Here is a 26,533-nt window from a genome sequence, read left to right on the forward strand (position 1 = left end):
TGAATTATAAGTTCATTCATGGTTCACGAGCTTTACTAATGAACAGTGAACGTCAATTAATTTTTTAATAATTAATGATTAAAATCATACAAAAAATACGAGTTAATTTGTTTAAATTAGTATGAAAGATCTTATCTTTCTTGCACTTAGAAAATGTCCAATGCAGTTTTCAGGAAATGAAGAAAGAAGAGGCTAATGCCGAAGAGGCTAAGGCCGAAGAGGCCCCCACAAATTTGTGGTATCAAGTGGGCAACTACATAGACTATTGAGTTATTTTCAAAGGTTCAACAATAAGTTCGAACTTTTCGAAAATAGCTCTCTAGTCTTATTTTATATTTTATTAAAAAACTTGCTTGCTCGTCATTAATTTGTAATTGTAATTGGAGATGATGGATCATTCCATCTCCTTGGCACACCAAATCAGTGTCCAAATCGTCCAAAAGGTGCATAAGTTTTTAGTTAGTTAGATTGAAAAATATAATTAAATTCTCGTATTATTAAATTTTGAAGTATTATTAACGTTCAGTAAATATTACAGTTATCTTTTTTTTCTTGTTTTGTCTTTAAGATTTTTTACTGTGATTGTATTTTATTAAATTTGCAGTTTTTCTTTTGTATATATTACGTATATAGTTTAAAAGTATTTTATAATAATTAATTGATATTATTTTTATTAGTAACTTATTATAATATTTGTAATTTTCCTGTTTCTTAATGAATTATATTTTTTAATGTAAAATCAAGCGTTTAAATGTAATTTTATTTTACAAACGGTAAATACAGTTTGGATAAAAATAAATAGAGAATTTAAATGAAAAATGCATCTGTAAATTGGACCACTTATATGTTAGGCAATAGTGTGACTTGATTCTATGATTAATTTAGTTTTTTTTTTGTTATAGGTGATCATCGTTGGATTTATCATCAAACCTTCTGGATTTTTTTTATTTGAGTTCCCTAAATTGCTTCATTTTAAAATATTTATATAAATGCATTTCTGAAGGCACACACAATTTTATACACTAAAAATTAAATATAATTCTTTCAAATTCTATTAAAATTATAAATTCAAATATTTATAGATATGTACTTTAGATAAAAATAGAATATTATGGGGTTTCGTCAAGAATTTTTGTTTTATATGGAATTAGTGGTATTACTTATTTAATAAAAAAAATGTATTGTTTCAACTTCTTTTTTAAGCGTGAAAGTTTTTTTTTTAATTTACTGCGTGCAAAGCAGTCATTGAATTAATGTAGAGTCGATGATCGGGCGTATAACAAATTGAAAAAACGCGAATTAGAGTCCGTTTTGTTCGTCGTATAATAAAATTTCTGTTTTTCGATAACATACTTGTTTATAGTTTCTTATTGGTTGTAATTACTTTAATATATTATTATCAAGCATATAGGTAACTCCTTTTTTGGAATATATTGTGAAAATAGTATATTCTATTGTTTTTTTTATTAGCTCAGGATAGGATTTTCTTAATTATTTAAATTATGCAATACCAACTCCAATATAGAAAAAAGTAAAATACACATATGCAGCAGTGATATTTTGTCAAACGTTTTTTGATTAATTATACTTCATGATGCGGTGGTCTTGCAGGATAGTAGGAAGTAGGACGCGCTATCTAAAGTATCCTGAAAGTAACGAAACAACCATTTAATGACCTAAATCGTGAACAAGGAGAAACGTTGTAGAAGTATTCGGTTTTCCGCTCCAGTTGCGCCAACGTCATCATTGTTTCGTTTATGTCGCGCCAAGCGTACTAAGTGTAAACCTTTTGAGTTCAAGAATGGGAAAACATTTATCTTTTTAAACGTTTTAAAGTGTTAAACGATAAACTATAGTACTATCAGATTCTATAAATTAAGTACGTGTTAGTTTGAGTTGAATGTTTTGTTGATCATTGATAGATACTGTACATAATTAAAAAAATTTTTTTTTAAAATTGTAGAGGTTCTAAAATTCGATGTACGTCCTTTGTGTTTTAGGTGTTCATCGAAAAATCAATTTATTTAAAAGATTACTTTCTCGATGGAACGTTTCATTTAATGAAAGTTTTTTTCCCCCGAGAAATATTACATTTTGATATTTGGAAAAATCGATTATACTTAGGTTATCATTTTTCGATTGAACTCAACTCAACATAACTCAAAGCGATCTACTTTAGGAACGATGACCCTTTCCATTTTCATCGTCCACTTATCCAGCTTATTCCCTAAGAAGATTTCCACGCGTCCCTTCTCAAAGTGGAAGAAATGGGGACTCTGGATACTTTAGAGCCCTACGAAACAAGATCCATGACTCGTTCGGTGACCGGAAAATCTGTTTTCGCGCGATATGCGTGCACGCGTATATAAGTTTCATGTGGATTTACATGAACGGGTTGCTACGGCAGTATGGAGATTTCAAGTTTATGATACAACATATACATTCACGAATCTACAAAATGCACTCACACGTGAAAGTCCCACCTACGAGACTGGATTTACAGTTTAATTTTTCTTCAGTGTCTTCCTTTTTCTTTCATATACGAGTTTAATCGATTTTATAAACTTGTCATTTTTTTAAGTATACAAGGATTTTTATATTTGTAAGGGCAAATATTTGCAATTATAGTAATTTTTTAAACAAATCTAAGTTGTCAAGTTCAGATGAGTTGTTTAAAATGTTATAACTCTATCAAATTTCAATATAAAAAAAGGTGCAGTGTTAGATTCTTATTAATATTTCTTATATAACTTTTGTAATGTTTAAAATATTATGTTAATTTCTATTTCAAAAAATTATAAGGAGTTTTGTTTTTTTATTTTCTTTTGTTTCTTGTCTAACTGTACTGCAACAATTATTATTTGTATTTAAACATAGTAAAAGTTTTAACTAAACTATTTTTAAAAGAAGATTCTGTAGATTTTGTATGAAAATTTTCTTAATGCAAATAAACAAATAAGTAAAGAAAAATCAGGAATCGTAAATGAAATTGTGTGAGATCAAATGTACAAATTTCATTTATAAGAAATAAAATCACATTCTTACCTCGGAAGCTGCGAAAATCCTTTTTGCATAATCCAATAGAAGATAGCTCTCTAGGAATCCTAAAGCTTTTGTTTTATTCACAGGAAGTAGGAGAGAATGCATTAGCACTCGCTGAATCGTTCGCTCATTACATAAAAGCGACTCGCGAGATGTGCACGGACGATTCTGATAACTTTTCTCGAACTAACTTATCAGTTTAATTGAAACCAATTTTCTTCGAAGTACGAGATGAGTACGAACGCTGATGTAAATGTGATCGTTGACTGTTCGAGAAGAAAACTTACGATGTACCTAAATTAACGTTAAGTAGTAGATACGAGGAATAAAAGTTTTGATTTTTCTTTTCGATAATGACGTCAGAAAAAAAATTATGCAATTTTTATTCATTAATTAATTTTAATTTAAAAATTTTATCCTTTTTTTAAATATTTTAGAATTTTTTGTATAACTTTTTGAAGTCAAATATCGTCATTTATTTCCGTCTAAATTAATTTTTTTTTTTTTAACTCATGACACAATTTCTTTTATACGATTGAAAAGATTTTGCGCCTAATTTTTAATTTATTCTTTATATTTATTTAAAGATTTATATTCGTTGAGATTCCAGGTTACATACATTTGTCTTTATAGTTAGGAAAAAAACTCGGGTAACATTAAATTTAGCACAACTAATTAAATGATCGTACAAATAAAGGTTCATTTTTAATTAAAAGATAATGTGAATGAATTCGATAGGAAAAAATTCGATTGAGGAAGTTGATGATTCTGGTTTTTATTTAACGATAACGAAAGAAACATGAATCAACAAAAGTTTTTCTATTAAAAGGAATCAGCACAGAGAGTGGAGGATAGGAGAGGGGGTAGAAAAGTTACTTAATATATTTTCACTGTGATACGTTCCACCGAATTTGCCCTGCTTTTACTTTTTTTCTCTTATTTTTTTTCTATATATCACTTTTATTTTCTTCTTTTTTATACATATAATATATATGAAAATATTTTTTTTGTGGTGTAGGAGGTTTTTGTTATCGCTGTTGTTATTACCTTTTTTTTATATCAGCGTATCATGCACACGAACAAGAGGGTAGGGGATTAGTAAAAGTTTTTATTCGAAAACAACCCAATGACCCGATAATGTTGACACTCGAAAAAAAAGCGGAATTTCGATACTAGCCGCGAACAGTACAATAATTATCGTAGCAGTAATAGTAGTAGTAGAAAGCGGTCGTATTTAATCAGACAGAAGTAGAAATGGACGAGTGAAGCGAATTAAAAGTCTCCCTGTTTACGAGTTCCAAAATTCACCGATGTGAAAACTCGTCAGAAACTAACATAAGTCAAGATTTGTGAAAGATTTTTAGAGCCACCAAATTTTCCGAGTAGATATTTTTCTTTTTTGAAAAAATTCCACGCTTCGAAACGTTTCTATCTTTCGTTGTCGTTGTAACACGAACGCGATTGTTACTCTTTTATTCTCGGAAAAGCAATTTCGTAGATTGGAAATGTGAATGTATTCGTGTAATACTGTATCGTGGTAAAAAATACGAACTTTTATTATTTGCTTTTTCTTATTTTTTTTTTTTCTTTTCATTTTTTTTTTCCTACTTCTACCTCTCTTTCATTTTCTTTTTTCGTTTTGATATTAATTTTTTTTTCTCGCTTTTTTTTTCGAATGTCGAGTTAAGGAGAGAAGCAAGCAAGTTCTTTTAATCCAAAAGACACTTGACCTCGGTATACTTCTACCCCCTTTTCCGTCTCTTTTAGGGCGATTACAGAGCTTCCGCACGATAGACCTTTCGGTGCTTTGGAAAGCTTAATCTTCCGTGACTCTGTGGTGCTGACTTCGCCACTTGGAATTTACCTGTGTCTCGAGGGTACACACCACGCTTACTACCAGGTTACACCTAAATCGAAGGTTCTTTGGTTTTCGTTCGATGATTCGTAGCTTCTTTCGTAACTTTCAGTTTATTCTTTACATTGACTCTTTGAATAATTTAATTAAAAAAAAAAAAAAGAAAAGCATAAATCGTTCGAGCATAAATAAATATGCAACTGTATAGTTTATAACTTTAGTATTAAAATAATATTATTAAAACATTATTATATATTTTTTGTTTAACTATTAATTGTAGAAATAAATTCGTTGTCATGAATAAATATTCAATTTGTTTAAAATTAAGGCATTAAAAATAATTACAAATTAAATGTATAAATAAATATAATAATATCATTAGAAAGTGTCTCATGAGTGAGATAAAGGTTAATTAGTTCAGTTTATATATCCTATTACAATCATGTTCTATCTAATATTCATGAAAACTATCGAATATAACGTTGAGTATAATTCATATCGTATTTTGATTATGCATAGTCACGCGATCAACACGATTTCTATTTATTTGCAGAAAATACAATAGCATTGATTGGAAACCGGATATAAGCTCAGTTTAACTTACATTAATTAGATCGTATTATTTCGTACATTATGTCTATGCACTTAAGTTACTATATCTAATCATTTGTAAGACGTTATTCATTTTTATGGATCGTGCTATCGATAATATAAAAAATGATGCTATTTCACTTTCCTAAATTAATTTCTAACGAAATATCATTTGTAATTCTAATAAATCGTTTTTACTTAACAAGCCCTTCCAAGATGAAGCAATTAATTTAGCTTAAACGATGGAATTGTGAATCTTTCGTTTGTCATCGATCTTTGCCCTGAATTCTATACAATAAATCCAACGTTAAATACTATTGGCTAAGACGATTGCGTGCTTTCAAAGCTATCCGGTTAAATGTGACGAACAATCCTCTATTAAAGTTTTTCGTGTGTGCGCGTGTTTAGGTTTAATGAGAAAATTATTGAAAGAATGTAGGTATTTAATTCATGCGTTAAAAAAAAGAAAAGAAAAGTCGAGTTGAAAATTGGCTTAATATTGAAATTTTTTCACACTTACGTGTTTTATTTTCTTACTTCTATAAGTCAGACTGCTCAGTGGAAACTTTCGTAAAAGAAAGTAAAAGTTACAACGCGAGACGTAGAAAAGTTTCGTGTTGAAAATTCATGGAAACAGAAAGAGAGAAATGTTGTCTCGTATCGACGTTGGTTTTAAAGTTTATTAACGGTTTTCGATTTTAATTAACGTGGAATAATTTCGAAATAAAAAAAAATTGTTTCTTATCAACGTGTTCTTTTTTCTTTCTGGCATTGATAGGAAAAGTATGTTGAATATTTTTATAATGAGTATTTTAAATTATTAATCTATATTTATAATAACAATATCAGCATATTGTTACACACACACAGAAACTGTTTTAGTAATTTATTAAATATATATTTATAAATTTTTATATAATTCCAACTGAAAATAAATTTTGACACAGACAATTTATTATTTTTCCTGAAAGGCAACTCTGATGCAATCCTAACATTAAATTATACTTCTTGAATAAAATATTGTCTCTTTTTTTAAAGTACAAATATGTAAAATATTATATTTCTGAAATATTATTTATTCTAAATAAAAAATAAAACATTTACATTTACGAACAATTTATTTTTTACAAGATACTTGCATTTAATTAAAATGAGAAGTAGGATAAAATAAATGGAAGTATTTACTTGCGCGGTTTGAGTTGTTTATTCAAATGTAAAACCGCGTAAACATCTTTGGTAGTTTCGATGTTTTTGAGAAACTAAGTCAGCTTTATATACCTCTATAACATTTGCCTCGAACCATTGTAAATTGTTTTTCATCTCGATGTAAGCGAAATACTCTGGACGACTTTGACTTTGTTAAAATGCGGTGTGACTACTCGCGCGAAAAGACGGCGGCTGCTGAAGGCAAGTGTAAAGTGAACTGAAATTTTCCAAGTTTCTTGTTATATAGTATCTACTATAGTATAATCCACTTTCTTCGTGGTAAACTTTTAAACGACCAAGTAGAAGTACCGAAATGTCGACACAGAGTTTCAGGATAATGTTTTTCTTTGCTTATTCTAAAAGGAAATTATTATTGGTCTATGGTCTACGGTCTATATCCTTATGGTGTTTCTCTCATTCTACAGAGACCTTAAATTTCATTAAATTTTACTGAGGTATTATATGTATAGTGCACACATAACTATATAAATTTTATTTTAATTCAATTCTTTTGGGTACAATTTTAACAATGTAAGATATTAGTCTCGATCATAGAAAATGGTTATTGTTTTTTGAAAATCCCTTTTCCAAAGGTCAGTTTCTATAGACAAGAGATACAAAAAAACTACGGTCGTTCTCAAGATAACATACGAATGCAAACGAGCGTATTTGCGATATTTGAAAAGGGTAACAGCCGAGGAGAATACGAAGGAATCCTCCCGATGGGGGAGAAGTGAAATTCAATTACGCGCTGGAAAGAACACGACGCATGTATTCATTCGTACGAATTGTCCCCAATCGAATTTTCACTGTCCCAACTAAACAGGAACGTAGAAAAAAATGAATGAAAGAAAAAGCCGAGATTATGGTAAGAGTAAAGAATACAAGATTAGTATACTTGCACATCTTCATTATTTTCTTCTTCTTTTTTTTTCTTTTTTCTTTCAATACAAAAATCATTGATCCGAACTTTTTTTTATTTTGATAGAAAAATTTTTCAACACAAATACGATCACCGATATTTCTGTTCCTAATGTTTATCACACACATTGGTAAAATTATTTTATAAATTAGTTAAATGCTTCAAAATTTTATTTCCTTTTGTTTCTCGAAGGATTTTTTGATAAATATCATCAATGTTCTCTTCTGTTCTTTTTTTTGTTTTCTTGGTATAGAAAAATGATCGAACAAATATGAATAATATGCGATATATGTGGTTTATGAAGAGAAAAGCAAGCGTAGAAATGAAATTTGCTTTTATTTTACATCCGTTGTCGTCACAGCTGCTGTTTAATTAAACGCTAAGTCAAGTGTTTAATTGAGGCTTACGTGGTGCGAGCTATACAATATTACCTAGGTACGCCTTAATTAATAACGCAGATAAAGCAAATTCGCTCCGAGCTATTTGAACGAGTTGCACCGTAATCCATGTATTATGGTCCCTAATACGATATGGGGAAAACATTAAAAATTTTATATTTTCTTCAGACTATTTTTTTTACGATCTCTTTGTTTATTGTTAATTATGTTTTATTTTTTTCCCTAATTTTTTATAACAAGTAAGTAAATAAATACCCTATATAAAATTTATTTTATTTATCTAATCATTAAAAAATGATTGAAGCTCTTGTAAAATGTTTTTTGTTCCTTTTTTTTTAAATTAAAGATATAATAACAGTAATAATATATTATAATTTATGCAGAGTGTTCAAAATATATGTATGTTTCATTTGTCATCTTTTATTTAGTGAAAAGTTTCAAACTCACCTGATTTACATTTATATTAATTTGCAATAGCAATAGATTACATTTAAAAAGAAACTAAGGAAACTAAGAAACTAAGAGAAACATTTTGTCACTTCAAACCACCAAAAAAAGAAATAGGGTTAATTCGTGAACTTCTCGCGCGTTATAAACTTGCGTTAGCGAATCGCATTACGAATTAAAAGTCTACCAAGATCTCGTTAGGAGAGAAAAGAAAAGAAGAAGAAAAAAATGAAGTGAAGGAGCAATATTCTGCAATCGGTATTTTTCGATTATCGTCGAAAGTACGTGCCTCTCGAATTCTATGCCATCGTTTTCAAGAGAGAAAAAAAAAAGAAAGTAAGAAAAAACGCAAGAAAGAGAAAACTCTTTCTCCCTTCCTCGTAAGTTTTCCACGTACGCGAACGAATCCAAGATATTTCGTTTGTTTCGAACGAGGACGCTAGATGCGTCGCGAATGTAAGTACCGATCGATCGAACTCGTGGTTGGTGACTCATTCTATGTATATGTGTGTGTACGTATATGTCCTTTTATTTTTTTATTTTTGCTATACCACACACAGGTTATATGCATACGTGTACTTTTACTACCTAAAAAATATTCCTAGGAAAAACAATATATCCTACATTCATTTCTCGTTTCCCAAACTTGTATAAATATGCACGCACCGAAATTATATTTATTTATCTACTCACACACAATATCCGGTAACAATTAATAGTAAATATTTTTCAAATTTAGCGGTCAATTTTTGTGAACATATTTTAAAGTATAAATAATTATTTTGGGCAATAAATTGAGAATTCGTCAATACAATATTATTCACTTGATATTTACTTTTCTCTCTATCGTATGCAAATATTTTTATTATTAATAGTGTGTTAATCTATTTGAAATAACGATAAATTATTTCGCAAAAACACTGACCACTTTTTTATTAAACAATATATTCTTGACCACTCATGTATTCCCAATTAAATACCAAAACTGTGTTATAAATAGTGACTATTTATTTCAAAGACAGATTGAAAAAAAAAAAGAAAAAAAAGAAATGTAGAGAAAATAAATACTGACCCAATAAATAGCAGCATACCTAAAAGATTAAATTTACAGCACGATAAAGGGCTAGACGATATAAAGGAAGGCATCGATAAAGGCGTTAACAAAAGGATTCTGCGCTGTTGAGGACTCTTTTTCTCTTTCTCTCTCCCCATATACATATATATATATATATATATCTTTTTTTCGCCTTTTTTCCAAGACCATATCTCTCCCCTTTCTACTCTCCCCTCCCCACCCCCGATTCCTTTTCTTTCTCTTTCTCTATCTGTACACATACTCCAGCAAGAGTTTCGTGATTTACGCGTGCATTATTATTTCCGTGTATGTACATGAACACTCAAGCATATGTACACACGTGTTGGGTATGGTCTCGTGTGTAGACGACACCGCAAAATTATGGCGCCGGTAAAGCAGCCAGCAACGGGACGACGACTACGACGACGACTACGACGACGAATACGACGACGACTACGACGACGACGACGCCAGCATCGAGTTTCGAATCGTAGTTGGCACAACGGCCGACTGTCAAAACAACGCCATTTCTCACGCTGTTATACGCGGCCCATTTAAGAGCTTGCTTTGAACAATCACAATCCTACTCTTTCAAAGGGAACGTCAAAGAGGAGTTCAGTTTTTTGAGAATAGAAACGTGCTCGTCCGATGAACGATTTTATTCTTTTGTTTTTTTCCTACGAGTTTAAATACATTATCCTGATTTTTGGATCTTTCTGGGTTTTGTTGATATGGATTTTTTAATTTTTGTTGTTTTTGCATTTTTAATGTTAAAACAAAAGAGTTGAAATTAATTTGGTTTATTTCGTTTGATATCGATCGATTATTGTTCATTGATTTATTTTAATAAAAAAATTATCGTGAATTTGTAAATCAATTTATCTGTTTTGCAATCAATCTGTTGGGGGGAGGAAGGGGGTGGGTGGAAATTAATGTATTGTTTACAATTTTTATGTCACATCACGAGTTTGAATAAATTTTTCTTCGATATTTAATGGACATATCAATTTCAACGTTTTTAAAAAAATACTTTTATTGTATATATAAATATATTATTTTGTATGTAATTTTATTTCAAAATCCATATCCAAGAATGAATATTTTGAAAATATAAATTTCCTATCGTATAATAAAAATAAGGGAAAGCAAATATCATAATGTTACTTCGTATCTCATAATGCAATCTCTAACCAACAGAATTCCAAAATCAAAACTTTAACAAACTTCAAAAAAGAAAAGAAAATCTTTTTCCCAAAATTTCCAGAATCCATTTTGAAGAAAACTTAGGATAGATTTAAGCTTAAGTTAATTCTTAAGTATTTTAGTTTAATCCTTTTTGTTTAAGTTCGCAAGTCAAAAAGTGATTGTATCGATTCCACCCTTTTTTCAGTTAGTCGCATTAGTCTCCAAACGACACTGAGAATTATTCGTTGAAAACAATGACGTGATAAAAGGGAAGCCCCTTTCATCGGCTGAATTTCGCATTTCTTACGAGCCGGTGATTCGCGTTTCGACGTAATCGTATGAGCTTGCGATAACGAAATAGTTGTAATAGTTAAAATAAGGAAGGAAATTCCAGAACGTTTCTCTTGGCACGATTTACGTAACGAGTCACAATTTTCTTACGCTTCGATTAACTAAACTGATGATATTCTTCAGTGAAGAAAAAGAACCGACAAGTTAACAGAGTATCGTTTATATGAAACATAATTAAATAAATTTGATGGAATTAGATGATGATTTACAAATAATCAAATACTTCAGTGTAATATGTTTGGCAAAATTTAGATCAATTTATTTCACGTTCCAATATATAATTCCCAATTCGTCTCATTAAACATTGACGCGATCTATTTAATCATTTATTTTACAAACCAAACATATTAATGGTTAAAATAATATATCAAAATACATGATATTAATTAGAGATTTAGAAATGTTGACAAAATGATCTGTCACGCTGTAACACGTTGGAAAAGTTTCGATAACTCTATAGCCATGTGTTAATTTGTAATTACTGATTCGTCTGATTAAATACTAACACGATCTACTTGAATCATCCAATTTACAAATCAATCGTATTTATACTATAAATTATTTATCATACTTTATTAAACTTGATTATACTAATTAACAATCGTAAAATATTGGCAAAATGTTCTCTCCAATCAGAATAATATTAAAGAGAATAGATAATTATTTAAAAAGATTTGTCAATTCAAACGCTGACACGATCTACTTGATTATCTACATAGTCATGTTATTATACCAAAAATAATCAATCGAATTTCATCAAATTAGATATGCAATTCAGAAATAATGTAAATAAAAATATTTGTTATGATAATATATATTCAATGAAAAAAAAAAAACAAAATAATTAATCATTATGTGATAAATTTTAATAGATAATTGATGATGATTATTAGAGAAGATTTGTCCAATCAAATACTGACACGATCATCTACTTGATCGTCTCTTTTGCCAACTCGTAGTTGTAGAGCTCTTCTTCCTCGGTGCACTTCGGCACTATCGAGCATGCCAAGTACGGTTAATCACTGTCCTCGTAATTATCGCCTTGCTGGAAGTGCCTGTACCGATTAAATGTCCTATCCGTTACGATTCGACCAAATCCATCCATAATCGTCGTCGTTTCTTTATGTACGAAATCCTGAACGATCGAGTAAGCATGAGATATCGATAAAGTTAATCGCTGGAACGTATCGCGAGCTTACAAATCAATCTATTTGCACGCTCGTTCGATGTATACAAGCTTTCCATCGAACGAGTTTAATCGAACGTTGGCCTGTTTTAAAGCGATATTTTTCCGAGAAAAAGAGAGAAAGAGAATAGAATTCTCTACCGTCGTCGTTTCGAGGAGAAACGTTATTGACGATTTGTTCGTTGCCATTCGTTACATTCTATTATACCCATTTCCTTCCTTTAAACGAAATATTCCTGGGAGCTTTGAACTTTAATCTCTTTCAGGCCTCCAACTCATATGTTAATATTTATTTTTAATCTCGATCAATAAAAGATTTGTTTTAATAAGCTTATTAATCTAATAATAAATTGACCACGTGTAATCAAATGCGACAAATGTTTTTATTTTATTATTAATTAAAAAACTATACGTGGAAATTAATTTCAATCATAAAAAAAAATTCTTGATTGTAATATAATAATGTTAGAAGATAAAAATTTCAAGAATTTACTTTTTTTTAAATATTCTTTTTATAGTATGAATTATATTTTGTTGTTGTTGACAAAGTTTTTTGATTCGTTGAAAGGATCACGAAGATCGTAAAAAAAAAAAAAAATAAAATAATAATTTTCTTTTCCGTTCTAAATCCGATGTGAATTTTTTGGCATCGTGTTTGAAAAAGGGAACAACTAGTAGAGGAAAAGTTTTCTACGTCAAAAAGTATGTGTATCAATCGTTCGGAACCGTCTCACAGAGTTGAAGATAACACCGCGTAACTCGGATATGTTCGACCCGCTTTCGAAAGGTTAGATCGATGAACTCTTCGAACTTATCGAGGAAGAGTTTGATTCCACGTTTTACAAAAGAACGGTACAGCTCGTTTATCCGTGTCAACGTTACATACGAATGTTTATTTGTATTAACTGAGTCTAACATACAACTTAATACCAAGTGAATCACTATCCTCTCTCTAAATTTCAAATTAAAATTCAACATTTAACATAAGAGAGTTTATCTTTATTTTAAAATAAAATTATATAACGAGATTAAAATTTTAAATATTATTTTATTACTGTCTAAAAATTTTTTTATTTTACGTTTGAGTTATTAAAAAATTAACTATCTCATTTGTGTGTGTTTTTTTTTGTAAATGATATAACTTATCTCAAAAAAATTGTTGGTATTCCCCTAGGCATTGAGAAATATATTTTTCCTCTTATTTATGCTTTTTACTTTTTAATTACAATTTAACGAAAAATCAACGATCTCCAAATTCTTTACCAAAAATTTATGATAAATAATTGAAAATTCGATGAAAATATGGTATCTCCTGTTAAAAAAACGGCTCATTATTCGGAAGCATCTGTCTAACTATACAAGTTGCTTAGACTATGTAGGGAAAGGAAAGGGTTATTGGATATCGATGTTCCAAGACTCGTTAGGAGTCAGCTTAAGGAGTTTAATAGTCGTTTCTCTCGTCTCTAGAAACTTTCGGATCGCGAACTCGGCTATCGTTTTCAATGATTATATACGTCGTGTGTTTGTGACTACGTTCCTGCTTATGTAATAGTAATATTCTTGGTTACTATACTTAGCAAACCTTCCTATTGGTGTAATAATAATTGCAATAGTATTAGTGTAGAAATATTAATAGGAGTAGTAGTAGTAGTAATAGTAGTAGTAGTGGTCGTGGTGACTGTACTTCAGTAACGTCCGGGATGATTAAAGTTTCGCTACGATGCGTTTGCTGGGATGATATATTGAGAATACGCGACTAGACGAGGGACGTTGTTGTTACGTGCGGTTAGGTGATTTGTCGTTTCAGGATTCGTCGGAGCTAATCGCTTTTCTCATCCCTTTTGCAAGATTCACTTTCAGATTCTACCTTTAAAATCCTCGGTCAGTTTATTTATTACAATCGAGATTAGAAATACCTATTTCAGATTTCTATTCTTAGATAATTATGAAATTTATGTTAATGCTATTAAACTATTAGCTGTAGAAATTAATTGAAAATGTCTTTATAACAAATTTCATATTTATTTATGAAGTTATCTTACATTTGTTATTTTTCGAAATAGTCTCCATTAAAAAATTATTCAACACTGGGACGAAATTAAAATCAGTGTAGACCTAATATTAGAAGAAAAACAATTTACTCGTATTATAAAAGAGAGAGTCTAAAGATCTTTCGAAATGAATACCTTTTATAGAGCACGCGAGTACGTTTAGGTTAATGCACCGGAAGATTTCAAAGCTATAGTCCTTTTGCTAAGAGCCTAATAATCGTCTAACGAAAGTGTTCTATTAAAAGCGTCATTACCACGGTGCAACTACTACTTTCACGCAAGTCCATTTGGTCGAATCTTCTATGATAAGAATGTGCTTAAATGTGCTTATAGAGGAAAGAAAGAAAACAAAAAAGAAAAAAATAGAAAAATAAGAGACATACTATAACATCTTTTTACTGTAATATGCATATTCCAAAGTCTCTCATATAATAAGTTATGTATATTTATACATAATTAAACGATAAACTCGGTACCACCGAGATTTAACAAGCGTGCACATCATTAATTAACATACATATATTTAGTAAGAACAGAATAATGTTGTTCTCAAAAGAAAACGTTATCTTTCAAATGTTGCCCAATAAACAGAGGAAACAGAATTTACGAATGTTTTGTATAAACTTAATCATTTATATGACTTATATTAACGTTTTTAGTTGGAAATAAAAATAAAGAAAGAGAGACAGAGAGATAAAAAGGAAGATAGAACGTTAACGATTTACATATTTACCCCAATACGACTATGACATATACCGCATTAGCATCCAACCGTGTAATAGATACCATCCAATCTTGTAGACAAGGATGGGTAAATATATAGGAAGGGATATGTACCAACTAACTAGCTCAATGTGTATACCATCTTTTGCATTTTATCTTATCCGAGAAAAAGATACTTTTAAATGAGAGAAAAAAATAAAGAGTGAGAGAGAGAGAGAGAGAGACATGAATAAAAAAAAGAGGATGAAGGAAAAGAAAAAAATAGACGAGCAAAGAGAAAAGAGCAACGCATAAAAAGTGGTAGACGGTGGGTGGTAGAGAAATTGTGGTACGAAATAAATCTTCTAGGATGGCACTACTGTTCTCCGTTCTCTTAGGTGATCTAAAGCTCTCAGGATAGATCCTTTTTTTTTCCTTCTCTTTCTCTCTATATCTCTCTTTGTCCTTTTATTTTATTTCTTTCTTTTTTGCCAAGGATGAATCGTTGGACGTTTCCACGTGTGGTTATTTGTTGTTGAAGAAATTCAAGGATCTATGGTGTCAAGAAAGGGTTAATGGAAACAGCGTATCTATAACGCGTCTAACAGTAACATTGACCGTTGTTACCAAAGACCAAACCCCTTTCTATACCTTTACACACCTTACCCCTCAGCTAGCTCTTAGACAGCACGGTTCAGCAAGTATCCTTTTTATTTCTCCTCCACGTTCCGGACCATCTAGTAGAGCCCATAAAACCTTACCTCTAGCATATATACTTCTTTCTTTCTTTCTCTACAGACTACTATATATCCTTCTGTCTTACATACGTGCTGTTTTAGTGATGTTAGTATTCCTCTCCCTCTTTTTCCTACATTACTAAACCCATTCCCCAATCCTCTCTTCCACCCCTTTTCTAGCTCGTGGTGATCATCTCACATGGGAGCAGTAAAGTCCTATGCCCAAATAGTCGAGTATTCGACGCATGCACAGTTACTGTCGTTACTACAAAATTTGTAGTTAACCTAGAAAACTGTAACCTGCATTTTTCCATCTTCAAAAATTATAACTTGAATAGAGAAAGATATGAGGAATTACATGGGGACTTTAATAAGTAATTTAATCGACGTGGAAAGTGATCTAATCAAATTGTTTTTGAATAAATCACATCGAACGTGATGTTTATGCACTCGGATATTTGATTGTTGTTCATTTTATCCAGTAATCGACAAATGGTTTTGTTTATACGTGATTCATTTAGCTACTTTTTTATGTTGACAATTTAAAGAATTGTTTTTGAATTATGGAAGAAGCTTGGTTGTATTTATGTTCAAAGTGTTCTCATAGTGACATTTAAAATACATCTGAAAACGTTCCACTTACCTTTGTCTCGGTATACTCTCAACGCAGTTGTCGCCGTTAACGGTGTTTGCCTCAGGCCGTTGGCGAGGTGGTTAGCCTCGTTTTCTTTTTGTTTTGTTTTCTATTTTTCTTTTTTTCTTTTCCCCCTAAGTTTTCCTAACATTTTTCCTAGCTCGAAGTAGTTGGCCACTTGAAGAACACCATTCGACTCTTCTAACCCTTTCTTTCTTCTTTGCATAGGCTTTTGTTTGAATTTCTTTAGCAATAGTGTTTTGACGTTTATACTCACCTTAGGGGATAGTTTTGGAAATTTTTTTTTTACAATTTTAAAAATCTGATTATGAGAGAATTAGAATTCATTCATTTAACGAATTTATTAGATTGAATAGTAAAAGGTTTTTTTTTAAGCTTCCAAACGTTCGTTATCTTCACATTATCCTTTTTTGTTTTTTACTATTGTAAAAAAAATTATGTTGAAATTTTAAAACCAGTCCGAAAACTTCCTACTTGGAATAAGGTGGTCTCCTGACGGAAGCTTTGAGTTTACACTTAATTTGGAAATAAGCCAAGGATGGAATTCTTTTTATATTTTTCTCTTTCACACATATACTCATTCGCATACTCACTCACTCATTCACTCTCTCATTCAGGGTAGTAAGGTCGTTTCATTTTTCAAAATTTCAATTTTCACGTATTAATCAAAACCGATTCTCTCTTTTTTATATTTACCGAATTATACAATTTGTTGATTTTTAAACTTAACGTTTTCCATTGAAAATATTTTCTCATTAACGATAAATTGCATAGAAACGAAGTGTTATTTATCCTCTATTTTTTCTCTTTTATTGTATTTGTTTGTTTTTTTCTTATCTTTCTTTATATTAAACTCAATCGACTATTTCCATTTCCTTGTTTTCCCCAATATATTTGGCAAAGTAACGAACAACGTTTATTCAAATTTAGTCTTTTGAATCTAGCAAACATTAAAGAGAAATTTTATTCGATTTTGGGGGCTGAGTGAATTAAATATTTTGTTATCTATCGAATCTATCTATCTATCTATCTATCTATCTATTTGTTCCAGGATTTTTCTGAAATTTTCTCGCAGGTAGTTGAGTGCGATTGGAAAATTTCGGTTTTCTTTTTTTTCTTTTTTTAGATCGGATAAAGGTTCGCATAATCAAGAATGGTATGTATAGATAGTTTTGTTTGAAAATATTTTGTTGAATAATTATTAGAAAAGTCATTTCTAATCGTTTTCAAACGTTTTTATTTAGTAAACCATGTAATGTCATAATATTATGTACAATAATATACCTATCTATTCTAACGATGTCACTGCGATTACGTGTGTCGTTCATTTTCTTTCATTTGTTATCTTTAATCTCTTTCTATCTCTCTCTCTCTCTCTCTCTCTCTCTCTCTCTCTCTCATACACACACTATCTCTTTCTCTCTCTCTGTTTTATCTAAACTTTTTCTTATGCTAGTTAATTGTGTGTGTGTGTGTGTTTTTTTTTATTTTCTTTTTTTCTTCTTCTTTTATTTTATTTTTTAATTTATTTTTACACAAGTCTCGCACTTAAAATCGTCGTTTAATTTCTACGGCCTGTCGAGTTCCACTTCATCGTATCTTTCGCAAGTCACCTTCGTTCCTTGTTTGTCGCAGTAGTTTTATTCCGTTATTTTTTCTTCTTTTCTTTTTTTTTTTTTTTTTTTTTTCGACGTTTGTAACACGCACACGCGAACATTTTTCCTCTTGCTTTTATAAAATGAAAGAAAAAAAGAGAGAGAGAAAGAGAGAGAAAGAGAGAGACAGAGAGAGAGAAAGAAAGAAAGAGAGAATACTATGTACTATTGCAATGCTTGGAATCCGGTGATTTTAGAGACGAAAATTGAGGAAGAGAAAAGGTGTAACTGAAAGTGCAAACAAAAAGTAAAGAAAAAAAGAAAGGAAAAAGAAAAGGAAAATAGGAAAAGAAAGTATCGCATTTTTTCACTTCGACTTTTGATGTTTCGTACGTTCAAAGGAAAATTGGCTAGTGATAGTAGAAAATGGTGAGACTGTGATGGAACCGCGAAATGGTTCCCTGCAAGATTCTTTGACGACGAGTTTTACGAAAAGAAGAAAAGATAAAGAAAAGTCATGATTAGAAATATAAATGGAACAAGAAAATCTGAAGAAAGAAGAGAAATGAACTTTTATACGACTTATGCGGAAAATAGTATTATTCTTTTTTTCATAGTGTAAAAAAAAAAAAGATGTTCTTTTGTTAGAACATTTCTTATTCTTTCGAAGAATGAAATACGACAAAAGTTAATTGAACTATTGGAAAAGATTTTTTTTTCAATTAGTTTAATATGATAAAAGAGATGATTCGATTTATCCGATTAAAAAAGAAATGTCAGCATTAATTTTACATATGAATATCGTACGAAAAAAAAAAGAGTTATTCCGTTGCGTTTAAAGATATTTTCAAACCCTTTTTTGACAAAAATACGTAATTCAATGTTTAAAATTGTAAATAATTGTTCAATATTTTTATTCGATCGGATGAAAAAGTTAACATTCTAACTTCTTCTTTTTTTTATATATATATATATATATTTATGCAATATATTTTTTATTTTTAAATCGAGTTTGATTAGAAACGAAAAGAAATGATGGGAAAAGAATAGTAAAAGAAAAGAGAGAGAGAGAGAGAGAGAAAAAAAAAGAAGAAATACGTGTAAAATAAACGATTCTGGAAAGTCTTAAAAGATCAGAAAAGTGATCTTGATATATTAGTCTTCGTCTCTTTCGAGAGGAAGTCGGAAGGATGTCGTTGGTTGGCAAGACAAAGAAGGAAAGACGTCAAGTTAGCAATGGCACGCGTTAAGAGTTGGATCTAGGATGTTGGTAAATGGTAGGAGAGTCTTATCTCTTACACCTAGTTTCCGTTGAAAGAGCAGAAAAATATCTTGAAACTTTGCTCTTGTGTTCCTTCTCCCTTTCTCTCATTCTTTCCCTATCTTTCTTTCTCTTTCTTTTCGTTTCTCCGCAATTATTCTTCCAAGTTTCCTTGGCCCTCGAGGCTCTCTCTCTCTCTTTCTCTCTTTCTCTCTCTGTCTGTCTGTCTCTCTCTCTTTTTTTCATTTTCATTTTCTTTTTTATTTTACGATCAAGAATGTATAGATTTTAACTTTTCCTTCTCCCATTTTCATTGAAAAATAGTTCGACCATCTCCCTTTTTTTTTTTTTTTTTTTTTCTTATTCTTTGTTTCCTCATTTTATTTTATACCATTTGTAATAATAATAATAATAATAATAATGAACAAATTTATAAAGATTTTCGTGATCAATTGTGTAAATAATCTTTTCGCATTTTTATTTTTCTTTGATTGAAATTTTGAAGCAATTACAACAGTGATGCCATTTGTTTTTCGACCAACACTCTTGTTACGACAAATTTAGGAAAATTTGTAAGAATATGATAAACCAATATTTTAACGTACGAGATATACACGTTTGCCAATTTAATTCGCGAATAAAAGAAAAAGAAAACGTATCTAAAGAAAATCACTTAAGAATTATAAATTATATATTTTCTTTTAATTTATGCAACTATCAAAATGCTCGAGCAATTGTTTATACAATTTTTCCCTTTTACAAAATTGAACCGTGTTCGCGAAAGTGTTAAAAGAGACAAATATCTTTGGGGAAAGTATAAAAGCAAATATTTAGTTAAATTCATCTCTCAGCATCGATTAGGAACGTTAACATGGTCGATTCAAACACGCGATACACGTTAGGTAAGTACACATACATACATACATACATATAGGACGCTTGTCGTTTACATCTGTCGACGACGAGCGTGTTTACATCGATGAACTAAAGCCGCTTCGAGCCGAACCGTCGACGAGTCAACGTTAACGTCCGTCCAACCACCGTTATTTAGCTCTTTGCGTCAAACCTATACATATCATATACATATATATATATATATATATACACATACATGTACATATACACATACGTTACACTATCATGTAACAGATACCAAAATCGTTCCTCTGACCAAAAGTGAAATTTACATTAGCACATCGAACAACCGCCATGATCAAACCAAAACAAAATTTTCTACTCGATTAAACGCATTATTACTCTTTACCCTGTGTTCATACTTAACGTTGTATAAAGAATGATTAATCAATAATCGATAATGTTTATTCTACTACACGATACTAATAATGCTTTTTTTTTTTTCTTTTTTCTTTTTTCCCCCTCCCATTTTTACTATGATACTTTAAAAATGAAATTTAAATACAATCGATGATATTCAAATATGAATTCATTCTATCTTTATGCTTGGTTTTTTTTTTCTTTTTTTTTTTAAATATTCTTTACTTATTTTTTCTTTTTTTATTATATTTATTTTTTGAAACATTATGCGAGAGAGATGATTAAAATATCGACGTAGGTTTTTTTTTTTATATACTACCCCCGTTAGGCGTGATTTATTATAAGATTTATAATGAATTTGAGAGTACTTTCTTGAAAAATTGATGAGAAAGATAGAGAGATAGATAGAGAGAGAGAGAGAGAGAGAGAGAGAGAGAGAAAGAGAAAGTAGATTGATGCATATTATATCATTCAACACGTAAGCATAAAAAAGGGGTGAAAAAAAATACTACGACGTGCCTGCGTTTGTTTTCCTCCTTGACATTTATTATAATATCTCATTGTTTGTCTTCGAGTACAATTTTTTTTATTCATTATTCTCCGGAGTTTGTTTCGTAGGTTTTTTTTTTCTTTTTTTTTAATATTTTTCGATTCGTATGATTTTTATCATACGAATTTATTATATTAATTTTTCGTATGATTTCAGCGAATACGAGTTGTTCTCTCTCTTAACTTGTGAAATAATTTGCAAAATTTTTACATTTTGGAAGTCGAATGGAAAGGAAGTTGGGGGGTTATGGTAGAAAGGGAACACTTTTATATCCGTTAATCGACAGAAACGTATCCGTTTACGCGGACTCGCTTTGACGCATTCATATCGTTCATTAAGCTTCGTGTCACGCGTTAACTCGTCGCACGGAATGGCAAATTCTCGTAAATTCAACAAAACGATTATTCGAACGTTGATTCGTTTTCGTAAACGAAGAGAGAGAAAAAGAGAGTGAAAGAGGGAAAGAGAGAGAAAGAGAGAGAAAGAGAGAAAGAGAGAGAGAGAGAGAGAGAGGAAGAGTTAGTCACACAATCTCTGTGTATACGTAAGTGTGTGTGTGTGTGTGTGTGTGTGTATGCGTGTATGTGTGTATGTGTTTTGGAATTGAATCGAAAAACGATTGTACCGTTTCTTCTATTTCTTTATCAATTTCGTCCTCTAGTAAATCATTGAATTTAATCCGACGTGTGTGTGCCATTAATTAACGCTACCAAATTACAGGATCCGTTAATTAATAATAATTATCTCTTGTAGAGGAGTTTTGACGAAGGGAGAAACGCGGTTCAACGCAAACGGATCGTTTTAATATATTATATATATGTATATGTATGTGTAAGTAGGTATATATATATATATATATATAATATATATATATGTTTATATACAACATATACATATACATATACATATACATATACATATACATATACAAATACATATACATATAAATTCATACACACATATACATACATATACACACACACACACACACACATACACTCCTTTATAATTGGATCTCTTCGTTGACCCTACAAATACCTCTACACGCCGATTTATTTTCGAGTTTTCGTGTCAACGATACACAATGGATTTTCCCCGTATATAGACACAATTTTCATACCACTTTCGACAACGACGAGTTAATTAACACCCTACGAATAATTTAGGTATTATTATTTTTTTTTTTTTTTCACCTATATGAAACCATTCAAATAATAATAATATTATTAGGTGTAGAAACAAAATCGGTACCTATTCCAAAACTAAAATATACGAATTATGGCATTTTGCTTACTAATAATTTTTTGTTTCAACTAGTCGAATGTTTTTTTAATTTTATAAATGTTAATACATAATCGTTATAAAAAATGATTGGCCAATTATTTACATTGAAATCAAAATTTATAAATCATTTAATATTAAGAGACACCGAATTCAATTCTACATCTAATAATAATAATAATAATGATTTCGTGTTCGAGAAGAAATGAAGTATTTTATTAAAAAATTTTTCGATAAATCGATAATTAATTTGATAATTCATTGCTTGTTCAGTGAATTGCATTGTTTTCTTATCATTCGTATTTCTAAAATTCGATTTTTCGTAAAAATGGATAAAAGAAGAAAACAAAAAATGTGTTCTAAGTTTAAACCTTTTTTTTTTTTACAATCGGTTTTTCTTTCCACGAGGATTATCCGGATTATAGAACTTTTCCTCGTTACTTAAAACTGTGACCTCACTTCGGTCACGATTTTCTAGTATTTTATTAGCGTCCCTTAGAAATATCCTTCGATTATTCGATTTGATAATCGTTCGATTGACTTATTGAAAGATCTTTTTATTTTCCTAAGGATTTTTGGAAAAGAACGCGAGAGAACGTGTTTCTAAATTATTATTATTATTTTTTCTTTTTTTTTTTTTTTCCTTAAGATTCATAAGAAAAATGATTTTCGTTTGTTGCTTTTTTTGTTGTTTTTTTAGTTCGTAATCGAGATTTATTTCAAAATGTGAAACGTACCTCTCGATGGATTTTGAAACACGATCTAAACGGCATTGCAGCGACATTCGTTAAGGTTACTTAAGTTCGTTTACATCGAGGATATGTACAAAATGATCAGAGACACCAAAAGACAGCTCGAAGATAAAGTGGGTCCCGCTGTTCCAGTTTGCATCGCTTCCGGTCGCTCACCTGTAACCAAAAATTATGCTATTATCTCGTTTACGTTAAATACAAGTTAAGCCAAAAGTTCGGAGAATAATGATTAGCTTAAAAAGTCTTGGACAAAAAATTAATTGATTTTTTTAATTGATTTCTTTTTTTTTTTTTTTTTAGCTATCATTGAACTTTTGACCCAACGTGTATTAATTGATACTCGATTATTTTATGTTGTTTATTTTCTCAACATTTTCCTCGTTTGAAGGTAACAATTAATTTTTTATGAAGATGCTAATTGATACTTGATCATGTACAAAATAAATGTGATTTTACAAGATTTTCGTTTTTCAGCTCACGAAAATCCGATGTAATTTATTTTATATTGGATTGCTCGAAAAAGTAATCTCGTTTTTTTTTTTTTCACACAGATTTCGTTAATCACATTTATTGATACGTCAACGTTTTTTAATCCTTATAAAGTTATTTTACGATTATAGTTACGCGAGTATATTAACGAATGAATATTTTTCTATTTATTTCAAAAAAAAAAAAAAAAGAAACAGATGTTTGAAAGTTTGTATGAAAAATATTAATCGTACTTGCACCTATATATAAATTATTTTTTTTCGAATAATCTGTCATGTTAAAAATTTTTAATTTTAATACCAATTTAATTCATACCAATACAAATTTTAAATGAGTGAAATTAAATATCTTACTTTTTTTCTATTATTTTTTTTCTATATATATTTTTTTTTTAATATAATAATATAAGCTTTATGTTGTCGTTGTCGTAGGTATGAAAGTTTGAAAAGGGTGTTCCAAATCGCGTGACCCTTTAGGTCCGGCATAACTTTAGTACCCTTTTATTTACAATACTCGAGCCATCGTGCTCGTGTCTTTGCTGTTTTATGAAAGAAATGGAAAAGCAATTTCCTCACGTTCTCTTCTTGTGTCACGCATAGCTGCCACTGTATATATGTATTTACATATGTATATGTATAAGGTATATACGTTCGTGAGCACTACTACATCAAAAACTCGTACAATTTTCTGAACTCGTAAACTGAAGGAAACTATACACAAAACTATAAATCCGTTTCGTTTCTCATTTCTTCATATTTCTTTCTTTCTTTCTTTCTAGTTTCTTTCATTCAGTATTTTTCGAAGAGTTTAAAAAAGAATATTAGACTTTGGTTCTTTTTTTGTATACAGTTAATGCATATTGCGTAGAAAAATCGTGTTAAAAGAGTTACGACAAAATTGATTTATGTAAAAGTATAATAACATGTGTTAAACTAATGCGAATTATACCAAAATGCAATTTAAAATAAAGAACTGGGTTTATTAAATAATTTTTTGTTATATAAAAACGACGGAGAATAATTAATTTGTTGATGAAAATGTGTGTGGAAACAAAATTATACTATTTTCCTTTCTTTTAAATATTCATGATTCTCGTGATATATTTTTGTGCGAACTAATTAGCGTGAATTTTCAGGAGCGCGTGTAAAAGAAAATAGAATATATTAATGAAAACTTAAAAAAATATATAATTCGAATAGAAACCCAAGTTTAATTATAATAAACAATTCGTGTGTACATAATTGAATAATTTTAAATTGAAAAACGTCTCTTGAATAAAAAATAAAATCATTTTATTTATATTTCTTTATAATAATCTTGAAATTTTTTTTTTTTTTTTGGCTAAAAAAGAATATTTTTAAAATCTTTCTTACGAGTTTGAAAAAGAAAATTTTCACTTTGTACGCAGACTTTATCGCATTATCGTTTATGCTTATAAAGTATCTCAAATGTGTATACGAAAGAAGATTATCCTAGTCGTAGAAAGAATTTCTTCTTTGAGAAAGATTCGCAAACATGATGGCGACCTAAAAATATCGTAAAAATGAAATGGATCCTGAGAGTTAGGAGGAAAGGTTCGTAAAAGTTTCTTAATCGATGCAGGAAAGAATTTTGGTCGACCGGGGATGTAGACGGCTGTTGATTCAACTTTTACAACTAATAATAAAAATAACGGAATTAGGATTGACTGAAATAATTCAACGCTTTTTTTGTTCGTTAAATAAAATCTATTTAAATAAATAGACTTTGAGACGAGCCAATGTTATTCAATAAATGTTATAAGACTATACTATAGCAATCGGATAAGAAGAAGTCCGAAAATTGATTGGAATATATTCGTTCAGATTTTAGGCAATTTTTATAAATATTATTATTAAATTATACAGGGGTTTTTTTCAAATAATTTTATTTAAGTTTTATTCTAATTGTGTGCGCGTGTATTAAATATATAGAATTCAATTTCGTATTAAATCACCGGCGTACAATATTTACCGTAGAAACAGACAAAACTTATTCCATCTTCTTCCATTGATGACTCATCCACTTATGGGAATTGTCAATAGATTCTTATAAAATTTTCGCTTTATTCAATATATATCATCGGATATTTTCTCGATATAGCAATGATATCAAAAAAATTAGGACGATTGGTTTAACACAATAATATTCACTTCAGATATTCCCTATCCGTCTTTCCGCCATTCCCGGTAGCTCAGAGTACAAATCCTGCCAAATTGATTTGGCATGGTACCTCTTTTGCTAGTTTTCACTTCTTATCATTTTCAAAATAGAATATAAAGGAAAAATAGTGAAGTAGCTTGCTGTCGAATTTCAAGTTTCCTTGTTATACGAATAATCGAAGGGTTCATCCTTCTAAGGAGTCTTGTTTCGTAAGAAATAAATGTCCCTAGGGTGAAGAATGGTGGTCACGTTTCTGGATAATATACAGTCACTTTACTTTTCTTCCATCAACCAACCTACCATCATAGTCCTCTTATTCATCATAATACTCGAGTTCTTCTTAGCTCCTTGATGAAGTCACGAGAGAATTCGGATGTTAAGGAAAGATGGAGTCGGCGTTAGGTCGTAAACACTTACCATGGAGTACGTGAACCCTAATGGAGGCCGTATTGGCATTGCTGGGTTTGCAGCTGTATTCCCCAGAGTCGGAGGGTTGTGCAGCTTGGATGAGAAGCCAGGAGGTTGTGACGTCGCCACCCTTTTCGGTTATCACCGAAACACCGCCCCTGGGACTGTCGTAACTGAGGACGTTCTCATTGTAGTACCAGAAGATGTAGGCCGGTGGTTCCGAGCTGAAGTGGATGGCACACGTCAAATTTATCGTACTTCCTGCACCGACGTACATTTCTGGACCACCTAGTATCGTTGCTGTAGGTACTGTAATAAAAAAAAAAAAAAAAAAAAAA

The 26,533-nt window shown here is 30.3% G+C and overlaps 1 protein-coding gene across 1 annotated transcript in view; it reads right to left on the reverse strand.

Annotated features, from left to right (window-relative positions):
* Positions 1-23,031: 23,031 nt before the first annotated feature.
* Positions 23,032-26,533, reverse strand: part of LOC106788081 (peroxidasin-like) — a 34,434-nt gene continuing 30,932 nt past the window's right edge. The window contains exons 4-5 of the mRNA XM_014751002.1: positions 26,205-26,504; positions 23,032-23,273 (exon numbers count right to left, since the gene is read on the reverse strand). Of these exons, the coding sequence (XP_014606488.1) occupies positions 23,173-23,273; positions 26,205-26,504 (401 nt within the window). The 3' untranslated portion in view covers positions 23,032-23,172. The remainder of the gene's footprint in view (positions 23,274-26,204; positions 26,505-26,533) is intronic.

Source organism: Polistes canadensis, unplaced genomic scaffold, assembly GCF_001313835.1.
Source record: "Polistes canadensis isolate GaletaPanama2010 unplaced genomic scaffold, ASM131383v1 scaffold_124, whole genome shotgun sequence".
Classification (NCBI taxonomy): Eukaryota; Metazoa; Arthropoda; class Insecta; order Hymenoptera; family Vespidae; genus Polistes; species Polistes canadensis.